Source organism: Vigna unguiculata, chromosome 4 (assembly GCF_004118075.2).
Source record: "Vigna unguiculata cultivar IT97K-499-35 chromosome 4, ASM411807v1, whole genome shotgun sequence".
Classification (NCBI taxonomy): Eukaryota; Viridiplantae; Streptophyta; class Magnoliopsida; order Fabales; family Fabaceae; genus Vigna; species Vigna unguiculata.
In genome coordinates this window covers 29847122-29869815 of record NC_040282.1, presented here as the reverse complement: position 1 = coordinate 29869815, position 22694 = coordinate 29847122, and the positions used below count along the sequence as shown (strand labels likewise).

Genomic DNA, 22694 nt, shown 5'->3' with positions numbered 1-22694 from the left:
CAACTTTTGCATTCCAAACCACAGATTCAAAATCAGAAGCAAATGGTGAATCCAATTATCAAACAACAGTAGGATAAAAGTGCAGCCAATTTTTCAGGAAAACTAATTGTAAGAACAAGTGATGCTAACCAAGGAAATTCTCTCTTAAATCTCACAGGTATGTGTCTCTCTCATTTTTCACTGAATTTCAACAAATCAAAATTGCTAGTCATTTTCAATCCGACTACAAACACACAATCAACATGGATCTTAAGGTCTTTTCAAGGTTGTAATGAGACTAGGCTTTCAAGAATAATGGTTTTTCAAGATTACCAAAAGCACAACTTAGAAAAGAGAGCATAGCTACAATTCAAACCCATTTCTACTCTCCATTCCTCACAATTCAGACCTCAATACACCAAGTTTCTTTTTCATTCATAATTCACTCTTATCTCTTTTTGTTCTTTCCTTTTTTTCTTTTTTTTTATAACTATATACATTCCTACACAATTCTAAAGAGTGAATTATGATACTCAGCCCTTTTCTTCTTTAAGTGCAATTCTACCAACCAATTACCCTTACAGTTGAAAAATACACCTATGCTCTCTATCCCTAAGTGTGCAAAGGGAAAGGATAATAATTCAAGTTAAGGTTAAGGTGCATAATTCAAACGATTAGGCTCAAATGGGTTATCAACAAAAGATGATTATTTACAGGTTGGCTATTTGGCACTGAGTTATAGATTCAACAAAATTGCCTTAATCATTTCCATGCTTCAAATGTGATGTTGTCAAATGAAAACTCAAGCAATATCAACTTGTCAACAAACAGTGGAAACACTCAAGCTGTTTAAGGATTCACACACTCACTGGGTTTTCTGGTTTATTTCCTTGGTATCTCACTTGTTGTTACAACTGATTATCTTGACTAACTATGTAGCACTAATATCCTAATCCTGTTTAATTATGAATTCAACCAAAATTTTCCTTTTTCACCTCTGTGTTCAGTTCACTAAGTTGTTCTAGACTCAAGATACTTACTGAAATCAGATTTTTCTTTAACCAATTTCCTCAAGAAAGATTTTCAAATTGATTCCCAAAACATTTTAGCTGTCTCTAAGTATTATGCACAAAATACTAAGCCAAAAACTAAAGTTAAATAGTTAATTAACTAGATAATATAGCATTCTAGCCAAAACAACTAAAGCAAAATAGTAGTAATTACATAAATACTGCAAAATACTAAAAGAAAAAGAACAATGAAATCATATTTATAGAGTTTTGAAGGATGGAATGATGCTGTGGATCAATCCCCTCCAAAATCAATCTCATCCTCAATGTCTGCTCCATCTGTGTCAGCAGCTCCTGATGGTCCCTCACCTGCAACAGGTCCACTTCCCCCCGGGAAAATAGGACTGTCCCCAAACCACTGTACATAAGTGAAGAATTCTGGTGGAGTCATGCCTAAGTATGGTCCGTGGACATTCTGATAGAGGTACTCCTGAAGGTGGAGTTGTCCTCTATGAATGGAAGCATTTTGCTGGTGAGTGTGCTCCATCTGCAACCTCAGATATCTCATTTGCTCAAGCAATTCATTATTCATGTTGAGCTGAGGTTGTTGTGTGGGCCTTGTTTGTTGTTCTTCCATTGCTGGTTGGTCTTCAGCTGGTTGGTCTTCAGCTTGTTGGTCCAGCTGGGGCTCTTCTAGCTGCTCCAAGTCCTCTGGGTGGGTACAAAAGTGTTCAATGAATCTCTTGGTCATTGAAGGTCGTATCTTTTCAGTTAACTCTACCTCCACCCCTTGTTCTTGGCAAAGAGCTGTGATCAATGCCGGAAAACCCAAAGCACCTTTTGCCTTGTCATTCCTAGTGTTGACTTCGTATCTCACAAATTTATGGATTTCTTCAGAGATAATTGTGGCGACGTCAACAGTCAGATCCTCCCTCATTATGCAATAAAGGAGATGACATCTAGGGACGTTCAAGTCTGACACGTGGCCAATGGGCACTATGTTTGCAAGTAAGAATGTGGTCCAAACTTGGGCTAAGGTTTTCATATCCCCTCTTAGAATTCTGAGAGGATTTCCAGTGGGTCCAACTTGATAAGATCGGTTGGCAGCGCATATAAGGAGTGCTACTTCATTTTCATCATAAGGTTCATGACTCCTCCTTCTTGTTGTGAAGTCACAGCGTTGCCCTAGTTGTAGAGGTAGTGGATTACCAAGGAATTCACTGATGGCTGCTCGATCATAATTTACCCACCTCCCCTAACTTTAGATCTATTTTCACCAGGATTGTCCTCAGAATAAGCATTTGCATAGAACTCTCTCACAATCTCTGGATCAAATTTGGGAAGCGGGTCAGCCAACTTCATCCAATTCCTCCTGATAAGGCCATTCAAGAATGGATCGCATTCATCTGGAAGTAGGACCACCTTTCTTTCTTTGATAAAGACCTAGTTCTTTATCTTCTCATACCGTTCTTCTCTTTCGGGGTCCCTAAAACGGTTGCTTATTAGCCTTTCAGGAGAAGAGCTACTTGCACGTCTTCTCCTCTTCCCTTTGTTGGGTTCAGTAGTAGGAAGTCTAGCTGTTGTCTTTGTTCTAGCCATGGACCTGCAAAGATGAAAATTAACCCACCAAAACATGCCAAGTCAGCTTTCACAACTTAAATGACCAACCAAAACGAAATTAAGTCACACATTTTGTCAAACAGCTTGAATGCACTCTTAAAATATGAAATTTTTGAACCAATTCGTGCATAGACAACCCACATTATTCTGCTACAGCATCAATTGATATTAAAACTCACAATATAACACAAAATGTAGCAAACAGAACATGGGCACTCTCCTGGGGTTTGGAGTGTACAAAACTGTGACTATGCTTGGTGGAAATGAAGAGAATGAGGAAGAACAACTTACCTTGAAGTGAGATTAGCAAAGGAAGGAAGAAATTTGTGAGCTAATATGCAGAGAAAAGAGAGAGTGATTGCGCGCTCAAAACTGAGGAGGGGAGAAAGTGAGCGAGACGTGGGCGAGGGTTTGGGGAGAAGAAAGTGAGCGAGTTCACTGCCCCTGTTCCTCACTTAAACGCGAATTCTCGCTCAAGCGACTGATTCTCGCTTAAGCGAGATGAGCGTGAGAGGAAAATTAAAAAGTCTCACGCAGGCGAGACTGTTTCGCCCAAAACATCCCTGGTACAGGGCATTCTCGCCCAGGCGAGCCACTACTCGCTTAAGCGAGTATATCAGCAAACTTGGTTGGCTCAGGTTCTGCATATCTCGCCCAGGCAAGACATGTTTAGCTCGGGCGAGATTTTCATGCAGTTTTCACACACACTGATTTTGCCACTTTCCAAAATTTTGTTCAACTTTCCCTCACTCAATTCATGATCTTTTCAGTCCAAATAACTCAAAAACACACATCAAACCATACTTCAATCAATTCTCTATCATTCCAAAAGGTTTCACATCAACAAACTCAAAATCAAGCTTTTAAACTCAAATTTCACAATTTGGCTAAAACAAGGCAATTTTTAGCATTTGATGATCTCAATTCTGGCACCAAAACTCATTCCCATGCTTAAAATACCAGTTTTGTTTGAAAACAACCAAAATTGCATTGTTTGCCTTATTGAGATGATTGAATGCTAAAATTCACCTTTTTACACACAAACATAGAGCTATAAACACAAACACATAATTACATACACAAACACATTTAATCACACAAAAGATGAAATTGAAGTGCAAAAACATAATTAAAACACTGGGTTGCCTCCTAGGAAGCGCTTGTTTAACATCACGAGCCTGACGCCTGTTTCATTTAAGGTTCATCAAGTTGAATGATTGTGGCGAGCCTATCAATCTCACCACCAAGATAGGGCTTCAACCTTTGACCGTTTACAACCCAACTCCTTTTAGATTCAGGATCCTCTAGTTCAATGGCTCCATAAGGTCTCACATTTTTGACAAGAAATGGTCCTGACCACTTTGATTTTAGCTTTCCAGGGAATAATCTCAACCTGGAGTTGAACAATAGTACTGATTGGCCAGGATAAAATTCTCTTTTGAGAATTTTCTTGTCATGATAAGCCTTCATCTTTTCCTTGTAGAGCTTAGAGGACTCATAGGCATTGAGTCTCATTTCCTCCAATTCTTGCAGCTGTAATTTTCTCTTTTCTGCTGCTGCTTTTGGATCAAAATTCAAAAATTTCAAGGCCTAGAATGCCTTGTGTTCCAATTCAACCGGTAAGTGACATGACTTACCATATACCAGCTGGAATGGGGATAAACCTGTGGGAGACTTATAAGCAGTTTTGTAGGCCAAAAGTGCGTCATCCAACTTCATTGACCAATCTTTTCTTGAAGATGCCACTGTCTTCTCTAGAATACGCTTGATTTCCTTGTTTGACACCTCCGCTTGTCCATTGGTCTGTGGATGATATGGTGATGCAATTTTATGCCGCACTCCATAATGTTCCAAACATTTCTGAAGTTGAGCATTGTAAAAGTGTGAACCACCATCACTAATCAACACTCTTGGAGTACCAAACCTGCAAAAGATGTTCCGCTTGAGAAATTTGATTACAGTTTTGGCATCGACCTTAGGAGCTGCTACTGCTTCAACCCACTTTGTCACATAATCAACTACCACCAAAATGTATTCATTTGAGAAAGAAGATGGCAGTGGTCCCACAAAGTCGATTCCCCAACAATCAAAAGCCTCAGCCTCTAAAATGATATTCAGTGGCATTTCATGTCTTTTTGAGATTCCCCCTATTCTTTGACAGCTATTGCAGTGTTGCACATATTTGTGTGCGTCTTTGAATAAGGTGGGCCAATAAAATCCAGATTGGAGGACTTTTGCAACTGTCCTCTCTCCATTAAAATGCCCTCCATATGGGGAACTATGACAGTGCCACATAATGCTCTTTGCCTCATCATTGGATACAGACCTTCTCAACAGTTGATCAGCTCCGATTTTGAACAAATGAGGATCATCCCACACATATTGGTGTGCATCTCTCTGGAATTTCCTCTTCTGGTGCTAATTAAAATCTTCAGGTATGACCCCTGCAGCTTTGAAATTGGCCATGTTAGCAAACCATGGCCTTTCTTGCACCAGCATCAATTTTTCATCAGGAAACTCCTCCCGCACCTCTGATTGAGTGTTGGTCACCTCAGTATTCACCAATCTAGACAAATGATCAGCTACAAAGTTTCACTTCCCTTTTTGTCCTTGATCACCAAATCAAATTCCTGCAACAATAAGATCCATCTAATTAGACTTGGTTTTGAATCAGATTTGGTTAACAAATATTTAATTGCAGCATGATCAGTATATACAGTGACAGATGAACCAATTAAATATGCTCTAAATTTTTCCAATGCATAAACTATAGCTAGCAATTCCTTTTCAGTTGTTGCATAATTAATTTGAGCTTCATTAAGGACTTTGCTAGCATAGTGTATAGCATGGAAAACTTTGGATTTTCTCTGTCCTAAAACTGCTCTTATGGCATAGTCACTTGCATCACACATTAACTCAAAACCTAAATTCCAATCAGGAGCAATTATCACAAGGGCTGAAACCAATTTCTGTTTTAACAATTGAAATGCATGTAAACATTCAACATCAAAATTAAAGGGTGTATCCTTGTTGAGCAGATTGCTGAGTGGTTTGGCAATTCTGGAGAAATCTTTGATGAATCATCTGTAGAACCCAACATGGCCTAAAAAACTCCTGATACCCTTCACATTTTTGGGTGGTGGCAGCTTTTCAATGATCTCCACTTTAGCTTTGTCGACTTCAATACCTTTAGCAGAGATTTTGTGACCCAGCACCACACCTTCAGTTACCATAAAATGGCACTTTTCCCAATTCAAAACCAGATTGGTATCAACACACCGCTTCAGTACGATGTTTAAGTTTTCCAGGCATTGATCAAATGAAGCACCAAATACAGAGAAGTCATCCATAAAGACTTCTATGCATTTTTCCACCAAATCAGAGAAAATTGCAAGCATGCATCGTTGAAAGGTTGTTGGTGCGTTACACAATCCAAACGGCATTTTCCTATAAGCAAACACACCAAAGGGACAAGTAAAAGCAGTTTTTTCTTGGTCTTCTGGATCCACTACAATTTGATTATAACCAGAATATCCATCTAGAAAAAAATAGAATGCTTGCCCTACTAACCTTTCTAGCATTTGATCCATGAAAGGTAAAGGAAAATGATATTTCCTAGTGGCCTGATTTAATTTTCTATAATCTATACACATTCTCCAACCTGTGACTGTTCTAGTCGGAATTAATTCATTTTTATCATTACAAATAACAATCATACCTCCTTTTTTTGGAACTACCTAGACCGGGCTGACCCAGGCACTATCGGAGATTGGATAAATCATACCTGCATCAAGTAACTTCATTACTTCTTTCTTGACCACCTCTTTCATGGTTGGATTCAATCGCCGTTGAGGCTGTGCTACAGGCTTGTAGTCTTGCTCCATATGAATTTTGTGCATATAGTAGGATGGACTAATTCCTTTAAGATCAGATAAAGTCCAACCTATTGCACCCTCATTGGCTTTAAGAACTGAAATCAATTTTTTCTCTTCAAAAGCCGTTAAAGCACTACTGATCACCACTGGTTTGTTACCTCCATCTGCAAGAAAAACATATTTTAAATGAGGAGGTAATACCTTTAACTCCAACTTCTGACTTTCAGTTCTATTTTCTTGTTGTAATTTCTCAAGCTGTATTTCATTTAATGCAATTTCTTTTGCTGAATTCAGATGTGTTAAGTATTCATCAACTTTCTTTTCTTCATCATCCTCCAGATCATCACAAGCACCAATCAAAGCTTTTTCCAATGGGCTTGCCTTTGTCAATTGCTTCCTGGATGATAGAAAAAGTTCATCTATCACATCCATCCTGAAGCATTGTTGCTTGTCCTTCGGGTGTTGCATTGCTTCAAATACATTAAAGTTGACTTCATCATCTTGCACCCTGACCTTCAATTTGCCATCATTAACGTCAATAATGACCTTGGCCGTCTTCATGAAAGGTCTTCCCAGTATTAGAGGAACTTCGGTGTCTTCCTCAATATCCATTACTACAAAATCAACTGGGAACATGAATTTGTCAACCTTAACCAAGACATCCTCTGCCACACCATAGGGATACTTCATGGATCTGTCAGTTAGTTGTAATGTCATCTGTGTAGGCCTCACTTCCAGATCTTCTATTCTCTTTAGCATAGACAAAGGCATTAAATTTATACTGGCACCCAGATCAAGCAATGCTTTTCCCACTGGTAATGTTCCGATTGTAACTGGAATAGTGAAGCTCCCAGGGTCTTTGGATTTTTGAGGTAATGATTTCTGAATTATAGCACTACACCCTGCTTCAAGCTCCACTGTCTCTTCAGAGAATCTTCTCTTTTTTGTTAGGAGCTCTTTCATGAATTTTGCATATGTCGGCATCTGCTCCATAGCTTCCACAAAAGGGATGTTAATCTGCAGTCGCTTGAAAATGTCCATGAATCTTGCAAACTGCCTTTCCTTGTCTTTTTTGGAGGGATTTTGAGGGTATGGTAGGCTCTTCAACCGAGGCACCTGTTTCTCACCCTTCTCCCTCTTTTTCTCCTCACTTTTATTTTTTTCTTCCTTTTCTTCTCTTTTATTTACAAACTCTCTTTTATTTTGTTCTTCCTCTCCCTCACACTCATTTTTTTCATTTTCTCTCTCTTTTTCCTCCAACACCTCCTCCTCTACACCCAGGTTGTCTCCAATCCCTCTTCCACAACTTTACCACTTTGGGTGGTAATAGATTTACAATGCTCCTTGGGATTAGTCTGTGTGTTGGCTGAAAATTGACTTTTCTGCTGATCTGATAATTGTTTCGCCAACTGTCCAACTTGTGTTTCGAGATTTCTGATTGAAGCTTCTATATTTTTCTGATTAGTCAAAGAAGCTTGCATAAATTTTTCTAAAGTATCCTCCAGTTTAGATGTTCTGTCATGCACCGAAGGATAATGTTGTTGTTGTTGTTGATAAGGAGGTTGTCTGTTTGAAGGACCAACATCTTGCTTCCATCCAAAATTCTGATTTGGATTGTTTCTCCACCCCTGTGAAAAGTTGTTATTGTTGGAGAAATTTCCTGGTCTTTCTTGGTTGCTCACATATTGAACTTCTCCTTGTGAGCTACTCTGATAAGAACAATGACCATTTGGATGATCTCCTCCACAAAAGTCACATCTCATGGGTTGTTGACTTGGAGAAGATTGCACAACTTGCAACTGCTCTGGTAATTTAGACATATGCTTAGTCAGTGCTTCAATCTGTTGAGTCAGAATTTTATTCTGAGCTAAGATCGCATCTGTAGTACTAAGATCAAGCACTCCCTTCCTCTGAACAATTTGCCTATCATGCTGAGCTTGATGATCCGTGGATGCTAATGCCTCAATGATTCTTGTTGCTTGCTCCGCTTCTACACTCATCATTGTTCCACCTACTGCTGCATCTAATATCATCTTGGTGTCAGGCCTCAGACCATTACAGAATATATTCAGCTGAGCAATATCTTCAAATCCGTGATTTGGGCATTTCCTCAATAAAGAATTGAACCGCTCCCAAGCTTCACAGAATGGCTCATCTGGTCCTTGCCTAAACGTCGAAATATTAGCTTTGGCTTTGATGTAGTGAGATGGTGGAAAGAATCTGTTCAAGAATTTCTCCTCAACATCCTTCCAGCTATTCAAACTTTGATTTGGATGTGACTTAAGCCATTCCTTTGCTTTACCTGCCAAAGAAAAAGGAAACAAACGCATGTATACATGCTCAAGATCTCCTTCTTGAAAGCCCATGGTTCCTATCAATTCATAGAATGTAGAGAGGTGAGTATATGGATCTTCATTATCCATTCCAGTGAATTGATGAGAACTGATCAAGCTGAGGAAGGCTGGCTTCATCTCCAAAGTTTTGGTGGTGGATGATATTGCTATGCTAGAAAAATATATCGGCCCTTGTTGCATAGCATAGTCTCCAAGTGTCTTCCTGGCTGGAGCTGGTCTTTGATTCTCCATGTTTTCTGATTGAGGTGTGATGGAAGTACTGGAAGATTCTTCCCTTGTCTTTCCTTGCTTCTTTTTGTTTTTGCCTCTGTTCCTCCTAGCTGTCTTTTCTATCTCCGGGTCAAATGCTAATCGATCTTCAGAAACCTGACCTCTTAAGAGCATAAATCAAACAGCTTAAGCAAGGATTAGTACAAAGGGAAAATTTAATAAGCTATCTAATAAAGAAAAATATACACAAAGCTGGATGAGATAACTAAAAATTTCAAAAGAACAACGTTCCCCGGCAACAGCGCTAAAAATACTTGTTGAATCTCTTGGCAAGCGTACCAAAAGTCAACTGTAGTATAATGATTTGAAGTAAGAGTGTCGAACCCACGAGAAACGGATTTAGTTAAAATAATTAATTATCTCGATCAGCATATATATATACAAAGATTTTAATTTGATTTGACATTAACTATTGCATAAAATTAATACAGTAAAAGCAGAAAAGTTTAGAAAAATACAGTAAAAGAAACTGGGATTGAATTTCATGTATCTCCCTTGTATGTAATCTGGATGAATATAATATATAACATCTGAAAATACCAATATTGATGCACACTCAAAAAAATCATTTATACCGATCCCTCGCGTATAAAATTCATAAGATTAGTTCCCTGAATATTGATTCCTCACATATTCAACAAACTATCCAGCATTACGGTCGAGTGTTAAAAGCAATTGATATATTGAGATCTATTCCTAGCATCACAGTATATCAAGTATCATTGTTCAAATCAGATTTTCAGAATTACTTTCCAGTCAGATCTAAAAATCAAAATCAAAACATCTATTGATCAGATAGAAGTAAGCATTAAGAGCAGAACAATAATACCAATACTGAGTAAAACAAAAATGCTATATATAAATATCACCAGATTACATCCAAGTTCGAGTAGATTACATTCAATCCCAAGGAAAGAGATTAGCCACTCATGGTAGCTATCAAAATCCTAAGAGCTAAAGAAGAAGATGAAGAAAATGTGAACTCTATAGCTCGTGGTCACAGCTCCAGCAAGTCTGTAGTTTTTCTCCCCAAAATCTCCAACTGAAAATCACGTTCTGATGCATGGAGAATATATACCCACGAAGTCTCGCTCAAGCTACCTAAGTCTCGCTTGAGCGAGACAACATTCTTCATCCCAAAGAAAGCCTCTCGCTTGGGCGAGATGTGCTGAAGCCAACATCTCGCTTAGGCGAGCAAGAGTACTTCAAGCTGAAGAAAGGATCTCGCTTAGGCGAGATTGGCAACATCTGAGCTCGCCTGGGCGAGAATGGCTACAAGAGAGGGTCTCCAGTCTCGCTTAAGCGAGAGTCTGCGTCGCTTAAGCGAGAATGGCGGCAGTTGCTTTAGCTTAGGGGAGAATGGTTTGAGCGACCTTGACAGCATTCCTTCCCTATTTTCTCTGTTTCTTGCTTTCTCCTTCATTCTTCTTGAGTTCTCTTTAATCTTTCCTGAAAAACACACAAAATAGGATTAAATGATTTCTTTAAATCAAAACTTGGAAGCATGTGATTGAAACTTAGATTTGGGGAGAATCAATATGAAATGAACACCCATTAAAAGCATAAGTTCCAGATTTTGTTATGAATCTTTACTGAATTTTGGCACTTATCATGTGCTAAAAATAGTATCTTGTATCAAATTGTAATTTAAAAAAATTATTTTTAGTATTGTTTTAAATATTTTTTTGGACTTTTTTTTCCATGTCTCAAATTGAAGTTGTGCCACGTGGATCTGTTAGTATAATATGACAATAGTAGTGTGACATAATAATATCATGTGTCAGAGTCTTAATTCAGTCCATATATTTGTTGTTTTGATTAAAGTTAGTCTTTAGACTAGAACAATGTTGTTCTTTTTTAAACTGAGAATAAATTTATTTTTAATATAATATTTATGGTGCTATTTTATTAAATATTTCTATAAATATTTTTGAACTAATGTTAACTATATTAGTGGATTTCATTTAAATGAATTACTTTTAAATAAATTTTTTTAATGTTCAACTATATGAAAACTATTATATAAAGCCACGTGGATGTGTGAGTGTAATATGACAATAGTAGTGTGACATAATAATATCATGTGGATGTGTGAGTGTAATATGACAATAGTAGTGTGACATAATAATATCATGTGGCAGAGTCTTAATTCAATCCATATATTTGTTGTTTTGATTAAAGTTAGTCTTTAGACTAGAACAATGTTGTTCTTTTTTAAACTGAGAATAAATTTATTTTTTATATAATATTTATGGTGCTATTTATTAAATATTTCTATAAATATTTTTGAACTAATTTTAGCTATATTAGTGGATTTCATTTAAATGAATTACTTTTAAATAAAATATTTTAATGTTCAAGTATATGAAAACTATTATATAAAATTGTTTTTGTTTAAAATAGTTCAAGTATATAAAAGCTATTAAATTTATTAATATTAATAAAAATTTTAGACATATAAAAATTTACATATATATATATATATAGTTATTAATTAAACAAGTTTAGATAAATAAAACTTTTATTTTAATTAGTAAAAATATATGTAAAGATATTAGAATTTATTTAAACATAATTTCAGAAATATTTAATAAAAATATAAATATAGGATTTGTGCAAAAAGTGCATTTTATCCCACTTTAAAGAGGAACACATGTTTCATTTTAAGAAAAATGAACTAAATTAATATTTTGTTGCCTAGCAGTATCACATTACACACCCACATGTCACAATGTCACGTGATACAACTTTAATTTATTCTATAAAAAGTTTTTTTCAAAAAAAAAATGTAAAATAAAAAGATACATTACTAACTACAAAAATTTAATTGTATCAAATTTTCACAAAATAAAACTAAATTTAGAAAAAAAACTGAAAAATGAACTAGTCATACTCGATTCGATACATAAAGCCCAATTATTAATTACACCTAATAATCATTTTCTATCAGACAATAATTTCTCTGGAGGCGGACTTGTAATGAATGGGTAATAAACAAGAAACATCTTAGACTGTTGGATCAAATACGAAAATGTCTCTATCTGAAAAAGAGAGTTAAGCATTGAGGCCTGCGGAGAAGCTGAATTAAGGACTTACCTATAGATGGGCTGAATCACGTGGGCCGCTTGAATAAAGTTCAGTTTAAGTGTGTATAAATCGATTTAGTAGTCAATTATTTTACTATTATTTGTGATGAAAAACATTTAAAAATATATCCCTAAAAAACCAAGTTTCTAAAATATATTAGAATATCCTGAAAATTAAAATTTGAAAATAATTATATCTAAAATTTAAATTTTAAAACATTTTTTTTATATAAATTCAGTTGTTATTACATTTTTTTTTTTATCTTTCTAGTATCCAAGTATAGATCAATTAACATTAAATTTATCAGTCTCAATTTTAGATCGATAACTCATAAATATGCACGAATCTGCACACTCATTTATCATTTATTAAAGGGTTAAATTTATTTTTTGTCCCTCAAGTTTAAGTGAATTTTAGAATTAGTGTCTCTTTAAAACTTTATACCAATTTAGTCCTTCATTTTTAGACATGCGTGGATTTAGTCCTTCTTACCAAATTTTTTTTAAGTTTATTTGACATTTTAAACGCATTTTATGATGATATTTGAATTAATATTAAAGTAAAAATGTATCAAATGATATAAACAATTCAAATATTATCATAAAATGCGCTTGAAACGTTAGATAAACTTAAGGTTAAAAGGACTAAATTCACTAATTTTTAAAGATGAAAGACTAAATAGATCGAAAGTTTTGAAGAGGGACTAATTCCAAATTTTACTTAAACTTGAGAGAAAAAAACATATTTAACCCTTTATTAAAATATTGGAAGAATAGCCATAATGATGTTAATTAAATATTAAAAATAGCGGCTAAGGATTGTTGTTAACATATTGAGAACTAATAAATCATTTAGAAGTATATTTTTTAATTAAATATGATCTTGTCTTCACTTATTTAATCAAGTTTTCTATGATGGTTTGTATTGGATGATTCTTATATAGATGAATATTTCTTATAGGTTCTCTGTGTTGAGTTTAAAATCATCATTCCAGAAGCAAAATCTGTGATCACTGAATCTAAAATGAAAAACTTGTTTGAATATACATATTATAGAATTATATGCTTTGATTTAAATATATTAGAATATTTAAGTATAGGACATGAATATGGATATGTGTTAGACACAAATACATAATTCAAATTAAAATATCAGTGTATCATAACTTCACACTAAGTAATTAAAAAAATTTAGAAAAAGAATTGTTCATGATTACTTTAAGCTATCAATTTATTTAAAATTATCGATGGAGTTGACTTTAAAATAATGAAACATTAATTTTAAATCATTTTAAAAGTATACTCTACTAACTATTTTTTTTTTCAAAGTAAGATATCAAATTGTACATAAATAAAATGATAGATAAAAAATTGTAACTCAACTTCTGATAAACAAATTAAGCTTGATCATTTTTATATAACCCACTATAGGGTATGACAAGCAATGAATTAGTCCGTAATAGATATTTTTGCAGGCTCTAATGTAACCTTGTCGCATAGTTAAACATGTTACGTAGCATATAATGGAATTAAACATGTTATGTATCATGTAATGGAATGTAGAATGAAAGTAATGTGAATAAAACATTATTAATATTCCGTATTCGGTAACAAAAGAAAAGCTAAATTAATCAAATTGTTCTATTTTTTTAAGAAAAAAAAAAAAAAACCATCATGGCTTCGAGAAGCATGAGCTATGAAGCATCTTCTCTGAGTTTGCTCTGTGTTTCTGGATAAATGACGTATTTGTTATAAGGAATCAAATAAGAGGAAGACAAATTTGGCGTCCAAGAAGAATAAATTAATCTTAGGATGGAATAGAAGTTTCTCAACAATTATCCAAAGATTATATAGCAAGAAAAATAGAAAACAATGCATTAAAGCTTCATTGATGTCACTTTGGTATCTCAGCCTTTGTCTCTTGTGTCGAGTGTTTATTCATACAATGCTCCTATATGTTAGCAAAAATGGATCTGGCTTTATTAATATTTGATGAAGCTTGCAAGATTCAACTTCAGATTTTTGTCGGAGGAATAACTTGATGAGAGCTTCATTTATATTTCTTTCTTCTTCTCCAAAATATCTTTTCACTCATCTTTTACCATTTTTATTAGGTTCTTTTATATATTTAAAGAACTATATACGTAATTGTAATTTTCTCGATAAATTATACCTAATTAAAAAAATAATTATCTTTATAAAATTTAATTTGAGACTTCAAGTAAGTAAATAACCAAAGTTTCTCCAAACTAATTTATAATGGTCTTTAACCATTCATATTAAATTCATTACTTATCATATAAAAATGATTTAATTTGAATTGATCGAATTTAATTCAATCATAAATAAAACTTGATTGGTATAGTAGCATTCAGGGATCCCGAATTTGATACTCGCTTGACACATGTCCTCTGACTAACTATGAGTCTCTTTACACCTATCTTTTTAGCTAACTTTATTCCGTCAAGCAAAGTTTCATCTTCTGCGATTATTAAAGGCCTTAAAAGTGAATTTGAGGGATTGTTCAATAAGCACTCTAGTTGACCCCTCTAACAGTATGCAAACTCCACTTCCCTACACATTTGAGGCACCGGTCACTGACAAGATCCACGTGCTATCTTCTTCCAACGAAGCAGGGGAACTAAACTCGATGAAGTCGGCTAACACTTGAGCTTTGATAGGACCTTGGGGTTCGTACGAGATGTCACACTTTGACAATTCCACTACCCATTTCAACATTCATCCCTCCAGGTCAAGTTTATGTAGAATCTGTCATAAAGGTAAATTCGTCTTTATGATGATTGAATGGATCTGGAAGTATTGTAGTAAGTGCCTAGCCATTGAGACAATTGCCAATGCGACTCTCTCGATTATCTAATATCGACACTTTGCTCCCTGTAGTACCTTACTTATAAAGAACATTATTCGTTGTGCATCCTTTCCCTCTTGGACTAGAACCGAACTCACAACCTGATTGGAAATAGTATTATACAAAGTTCGGGGTTTACTAGCTTTGGGCCAACTTAGAACTAGTGGGGTGGTTAAATACTCTTTCGGGTTAGGAAACGCTCGCTCACATTCCTTTGTTCACCTAAAAGGTCCCTTCATCTGTAAGCATTGGAAATACTGTAACCCCCTTTCTCCCTATAAGACCCAAGAAATATAATTAATTAAATAATCAATTAATTAATAAATGCAGATAGTGAGAGTCTTTATGGCATTTAATGCTAACTTGTATGATGTGGAAAAGTGTTAGCTCAAATGGTTGAGAGCACTTGGTTATTATGAGTGGACTTAGGTTTGAGTCTAGTGTATGCCATTTGTGTGTTATTTAATTGATTATTATTTTAATAATAATAGGCTTGATCATGATGCGTGATAATATAATCATAGATTTATAGGAATTATCATGAAACATGTATTGGTTTAATTGCTAAACGAAAGGATTTTGGACCTATAGTTCGCACACTTAAGGGTGTGAAGCCCGTTGGGTACATATGAATTTTTGCGCAAAAACAAAATAAGAATGATGAAATTGTTATATACAAAGAACAATTGGTTGCCCTTGGTTTTTCGCAAAACCTATTATTTATTTGTGAAAAGATATATTCACTAGTATTGGATGCAACAACATTGCAATGTTTGGTTATCCTAGTTGCATAACAAGGTCTGCATTTACATCTAATGGATAATGTTACACTCTATTTATACGATTCTCTTGAGAATGATATTTATATGAAAATCCCTGAAGGATTTAATGTGTCGAACAAGGCAAATTCTAAAGATGGTTATTCAATAAAATTGAACAAGTCTTTTTATTGATTAAAGCAATCAGGACGTGTGTGGTATAACCATCTTATTGAGTACTTATTAAAAGAAGGATATAAAAATGATCATTTTTGGTCCTTGTATTTATATGAAAATATTAGAAAATGAATTTGCCATAATTATTGTTTATGTAGATGATATAAAAATCGTTGGAATCTTAATGAGCTCATAAAGATAATTGATTGATTAAAAAAAGAATTTAAGATGAAGGATCGTTTAAGGGCAAAGTTTTGTTTAATATTAGAAATTGAGTATTTAAATAAAGGTGTTTTTATACATCAAGAGGCTTACATAATTAAGGTGCTTAAAATATTCTAAATAGACAAGTCACATCCATTATGCACTCCAATAGTTGTGAAGTCGTTATATGTTGATAAAGACTCTTCTTAAACCTTTAGAAAACGATGAATATCTTCTTGATCCAGAAGTACCATATCTTAGTGTCATAGGAACACTAATGTATCTTGTTAATTATACCCGACCTGATATTGCATTTACTGTAAATTTGTTAAGCAAGATATAACTCTTCAACTACAAGAAGAAACAACATTGGAGTAAGCCATATACTTCGTTACCTTAAGGGTACTACGAAAGTGGAATTATTTTATCCAAATGATTCAAAATCATATCTAATGGGTTATGTAGATGCATGTTATTTATTAGATTCTCACAATGTCACAATGGTAGCACAATGATTTCATGGCGATATGTGAAAGAGACCTTAACAAAAAATCGTCAAGTCATTCATAATTTTTAGCATCACATGAGAAAAGTCGTGAATATGTTTGGTTAAGGTCTATAATTCAACATGTCCGACAAGCTTGTGGTCTATCCTCGAGAAGAATGGAATCAACAACCATAGATGAAGATAATAGTGCATTGTTCAATTAAAAAGATGATATAGAGATCCAAAAGATTCGTTCATGTGAAAATGTAGCAGACTTATTAGCAAAGTCTTTGTTAAGGAGAACTTTTGAGCAATTAGTTCACAAGATTGGACTCTGTCATCTTAATTATGTAAGTTTACATCAGGGAGAGAAATAAAATATGAAATGAAAAATATTATATTGAAAAATATAGAATGATGTACTATTTTTCCTTCACTAGGTTTTTATCCCAAAGGGTTTAACAAGGCACATTCTCTTATCGATGGACACCCAAAAGGGAGTGCTATGAATTAATAGTCATCCATTGATTTGATATAGTTACTCATTAGATTAATATGATTGATACTCATATAATTCATTACTCTTTATGTAAATATTTGTATTAACTAATTGATTTGTATCTTTATGGGTTACATGTTGTATCTATAAATAGGACTCTTCCTATCAATAATAAGACACATAGAAAAGTTACTTTCCATTCTCTCATTCTCTATTCTTCCTTTTCTTCTTTTCTCTATTATTAGCTTTATTTTATAACACTTATTAATAATTCTTACAATACAATTTATTGTCTCTTGATAGAGTCAAAGATGTTAATCATCCTTGAACAATAGTTTTTGTTGTTTGCTTAGGAAAATCTTATTTTCATAAAAGTAGGGTAAAAAGAGTGTTTTAGTGGTCTTTTATTGCCAATAATTATGTTCCCTTAGAATCTCCTTTTTATAATAAATTTGATTTGCCAAGACATCCTTTATCTTTGCTAATTTGTAAGTTGAACCCTTACCTCCAATTTTTGCTTATTTGTAGAGAGGCCACTAGTCAAACCAAAGGCAGTGTTGAGTTTCCCTCTCCAAAACGCGTGTTTCATTAAAAGTATGGTAGATTCCTTATTGCTAAAACAAAGAATAGATAACACCCCTTTGATGTGCATGAAACAAGTTGATGTGCGATCAAGAGTAAGGAAGACTAAGTCTGAAAGCTGACCAAGAGCGCGATAATATGATATGAAGGAAAGGAGCCAACGCAAATTGAATGGATGAAAGCTGATCTAGAGGTATGAACGTGGCAGAGTCGTGATGAATGAGTGGAAGGAAAAGTCAAGTTGATTAAGGGCATCGAAAATGGGTTTAAGGTTGCGATTCTGAAAGGATCATCATTAGGCAATTTTTGGGTTTTCTTTTCTAATTTGTTTTCCTTTTCTTGGGGGGTTTAAAAGGGTTAGAGTCAAATTTTGTGGAGAGAGCTCTAGCGTGTGTGCGAAGAGAGATTTGTCGAGAGGCTAGGGTTCATGTTCGTGTTTGAGTGTTCTTGGTGTGAGCGAGGGAGAGAGAGTGAATTGTAAGGGGGTTTCCTCTTCTTTGACGAGCACAAAACAAACTTCAAAGATTAGGTTTCCTCTAGTATGTTGGGCAGTTTCATTTGTTCAATCACAAGCACAAAGTGGTCAAGATTGGGTTAAGTGAGACTCTCTTCACCATCTTAATTTTAGAACTTTTCTTAGTCTCGTGTACTTTAATGATTTCAATGAAATACACTGGTTTCCTTTCATTTATGATTTCCAGCTTTCAATTTGGTTGTTTAAGCTTTGATTGCGTTTAAGTTTTCTTGTCTTTAATTTCTGAAGTTTTAAATTCCATGTTATGATTTCTACCTTTAATTCTGGAGCAATTTAGATTTCCTCTACTGCTTTCCAAGTTTAATGTTCATTTTATGATGCTGTGATGGTGTTTGAGCTTGGATCATATTTTGCACATAATTTTTGTTCCTTTTAGGAATCCATGTGACCCCAAAGTGGGCATAACCTCACAAGATGTCTTCTCGAGTACAAAGATGATCATAGGTTGATCACCAAATCAATTTTCAGTTAGTCATTATGGAATTTTTGATTCTTATTTTTCCTTTGATGTTTTAAGATTATGCATTAAGTTACCTTTACTATCTTGCTTTAATTTTCTAAAGTAAATAGTTTGGATTCTTGTTTTCTTGTTAGTGATTTTGAATGGGAAAATCATTTCCATGAATATTTAGGTTTTGCATTTGCATCTGCATCTTTGTTACATATTTAAGCCATTTTTAATTGCATTGTGCACACACATCTCTGCCTTGAATCCTGCTGTCACATGGAGTTTGAACATTATCCTCATTTAGCTTTACATTGCACCTGAATGAAATTTATTGCATTGGGTGTGTTGGTGTTGTGTCTTAAATGCTGATTCTGTCTAGAGTTGTGTGCACACATAGCTAAGTTGTTACTACTGTAGTTTTCAGTTCATGTTCCCAGTTCTGCATATGCACTCTCATGACTGTGCTGTCAAGCTTTCACTGTTATGCCTCAATTTAATCTGATACTTCTGGTCACTTTTCTACTGTTGTTATATGCTTCAAGTAATGAATTAGTTGAGATGTTGCATTAGCATGATTTCTTGCACTTTCATGAGTGTGAACATGGCTGCATTTGACTGAATTTCTAGCTTGAGACCATATGAATATTATGCTTTTAATGTTAAACACGAACTAGTACATGGCTTGAATTCTGGATCAACTTAGAATTTTACTCCTCTTTACTTCACTCACACAACATTTTCGATCATCTTAGCTTTGCATATTCATAAACCTGGCCATGTATATAGCAATCATCTAGGTTCATCTTCATGGTAATTAAAGTCCATTTCAATTCCTCATTCCAATATGTTCTGTGCATTCTGCATTCTAACCATAATCCATTCCTTGCATTCATTTTCATTCTAGATTAGTGTTGAAATCTCTGCTGCCATTTTCCATTATTTAGTGATCATTCTGCACTTGTTAAAGTTTATAATCCTCTCATTAATGCACATCATCTTGGTCTTGTCTCAAGTCCATTTTACATTCACCACTCACATTCCATCTAGACACTTTCTAATTGCATTTAAACCATAAACCATGCATTGCATTCATAGCATAGTTTCATTCATGCTTTTAGTTTAGTTTTTAACTAATACATTTTTGCTTTCTTTATTTTTCATTTTAATTTTCCCCCTTTGTTTTATTTTATTTCTTTTCAGCGAGATTAAATTACGCAAGCTATACTTGATATGCACCATTTTCCTTGGATTCGATCCTAAGTCAATTTCCCTATACTTCATTAAGGGTATAATTTAGGTTTTTTTTAACTCTAAACGATTGAAAATATGAGTTAACAAAATGTTTACGTCTTTAGTTAAAACTGCAGTAAAGGAAATCTAAATTGCTCTAGAAATAAAGGCAGAAATCATAACATGGAATTTAAAACTGTAGAAATTAAAGACAAGAAAACTTAAACACAATCAACGATCTACGGAAAACTCCTATTGGATTTGCTTTTATCATGTAATATGAACAAAACAAAATACTTTCTTCAACAATATATCTTTCAATCATTGAAACTTTTGAATGATATTGTTTTTTCAAGTACCCTTTCAAAATCTTCATATAACATTCAATAGGATACATCCATCTTAGGTATACTGGTCCACATAACTTGATTTCTTTTACCAAATGAACAAACAAATATACCATGATGTCAAAAAGGATGGAAGGAAAAACATCTCTAGCTGACACTAGATGATAATAATCTTACTTTGAAGTTCATCTAATTTTACAGGATCAGTGGCTTCACTACAAATTGAAGAGAAAAATAAACACAAACAAGTTATAGTTTGTCTAACATTTTTGGGTAAAATTCCACGAATAGCCACTGGTAGCAATTATGTTATTAAGATGTCGCAATGATGAGACTTCAGGCCAACAAGCTTTAAGCCCATCATCGACACTAAACTCTTAATATTTGAAGAGTATCCTTGTAGTACCTTGACACTCTTTAGGCAAAGACAAAAACTTATCTTTTCTTGTCTAGACATAGTGTAACATGTAGGGGGCAAATAAGTACGCTTACCAACTTCCATTGGTGCCAATTCTTCTTAGATTTTCATTTCAAACAAATCCAAACGAGAATTTACTCTATCTTTTGTCTTTCCTTGAATGTTAAGTAGTGTACTAATCAAGGTATCACACACATTCTTCTCTACATGCACTACCTCTATGCAATGTCTCTAACATAACTTTTACCAATATGGAAGATCAAAGTATATTGATTTTTTTCTTCCAAGGGCTCATTGTAGATGACTTCTTGGATGTTTTCTCAAATATATGATATACTTTATTAACTTTTTGCATGAATTTGAAGGCTGTAAGATCCGCTAAATTAATTAATTAATTAATAAATACGGGAAGTGGGAGCCTTTATGACATTTAATTCTGACAAGTATGATGTAGAAAAGTACTAACTCAAGTGGTTTAGAGTACTTGGTTGTGTGTGAGGACTTGGGTTCAAGTCCTATGTATGCCATTTATGTGCTATTTAATTTATAATTATTTTAATTATGTAATTGTTTTATATAATATGTTGGTTGTGGTGCATGATATTATATTCTTAAATGAGTAAGAATAATCACAAAACATGAATTGGTTGAGAAGGAAGATTAGGGTTAGGGTTTCTGATATATATGTTTATTTTGTTAGCTGATTGTGTAAAGAGGAGAATGTGATATATATGTTTATTGGGAGAAGATTTTATCAAAGTTTTACTAATTATGTATTTTAAGGATTTTTGTAAACATTTGGAGTATTTGAGCATAGTTTTTATATATCTTAGAATTTTATGAATTATAAAATTTGAGTTACATTATATCGTAATAATAATTTTCTCGCATTTTTGAGAAATGAAATTAAATGCAGTTTTATTATTATTTATTTATTTTATTAATTAAATTCGTAATATCCGACTATGATGTTACAAAGGCCAAACAATGGAATTGGTGCATCATCATTCTCTTGATGTTCACTGAATGCTTTTCTTAACATTCGAAAAGGATGATTAGATTGTAAAACTCTCAAACGACGCAAATATATTATCTTCCTTCTATGTTTGAATTGGTGAGCTGCAATGTTTTTCTCATATATAGGGCATGCTTTATGACCCTCGACATTGTACCCTGAAAAATTATTGTAAGCTAGGAAGTCATTAATGGTGCAAAATAACATTTCATGCATCATGATAGTTTTAGAAGCAAAAAATCAATTATTTGAACCTCATCAACCCACAACAACTTCAAGTCTTCAACTAGTGGACTGAGATAAACATTTATGTCATTTCCAAGTTGCCTTCAACTAGCAGTGACAGTAGTAGCTATTAGCACAAGTGACCTTAGTGCATGGATTTGATGAAGCTAATGCATGAGATAATGTGTGGTTGATGAAGAATTGATGTGATTCAAGCTTGAGGTATGATGAATCTGGAATTGACGTGAAGATCACAAAGCTTGAAGTTTGGACTCAATTTGTAGATTGTAGGACATATGTATAGATGTGTTTTTCAATCTATTAAAAAGGGTTTTAATAGGTTAAAAGGCTTGTTGCATATAGTTCTAATATGAATGTATTCAACTAGTTAAATTGTTATACAATTGAGTGATTTCACTTAAGTCAAGTGAAATCAACAGATTGTACGAACAAATCAACTTGTCCTAGTATGAATGTATTCAATTAGTTGAATTGTTATACAATAGAGTGATTTCACTTAAGTTAAGTGAAATCAACAGATTGTACGAACAAATCAACTTGTTGAGTTCACTTATGATCAAGCTATATTAGATGGTTTTTTAGAGAGTGGAGTAACTTTTGAGATTTCTGAACGCGAAACAATGAAACCAATTTGGAAAGTTCTCTCTCTCTCTCTCTCTCTCTGAATCACACAATGTACAACTCG

The 22694-nt window shown here is 34.0% G+C and overlaps 1 protein-coding gene and 1 non-coding gene across 2 annotated transcripts; one reads left to right on the top strand and one right to left on the bottom strand.

Annotated features, from left to right (window-relative positions):
* Positions 1-7755: 7755 nt before the first annotated feature.
* Positions 7756-9222, bottom strand: LOC114180710. Its single transcript, XM_028067012.1, has one exon. It carries the CDS (start codon positions 9220-9222, stop codon positions 7756-7758), a length of 1467 nt encoding a protein of 488 aa, XP_027922813.1.
* LOC114182785 lies at positions 8573-8679 on the top strand. The gene has a single exon (XR_003604221.1). It is a non-coding gene; the product is annotated as a small nucleolar RNA R71 (small nucleolar RNA).
* Positions 9223-22694: the final 13472 nt, after the last annotated feature.

Bases quoted from the DNA above. Each gene is read 5' to 3' on its own strand.
- LOC114180710 (XM_028067012.1), bottom strand. From the start codon at position 9,222: ATGCTCTTAAGAGGTCAGGTTTCTGAAGATCGATTAGCATTTGACCCG.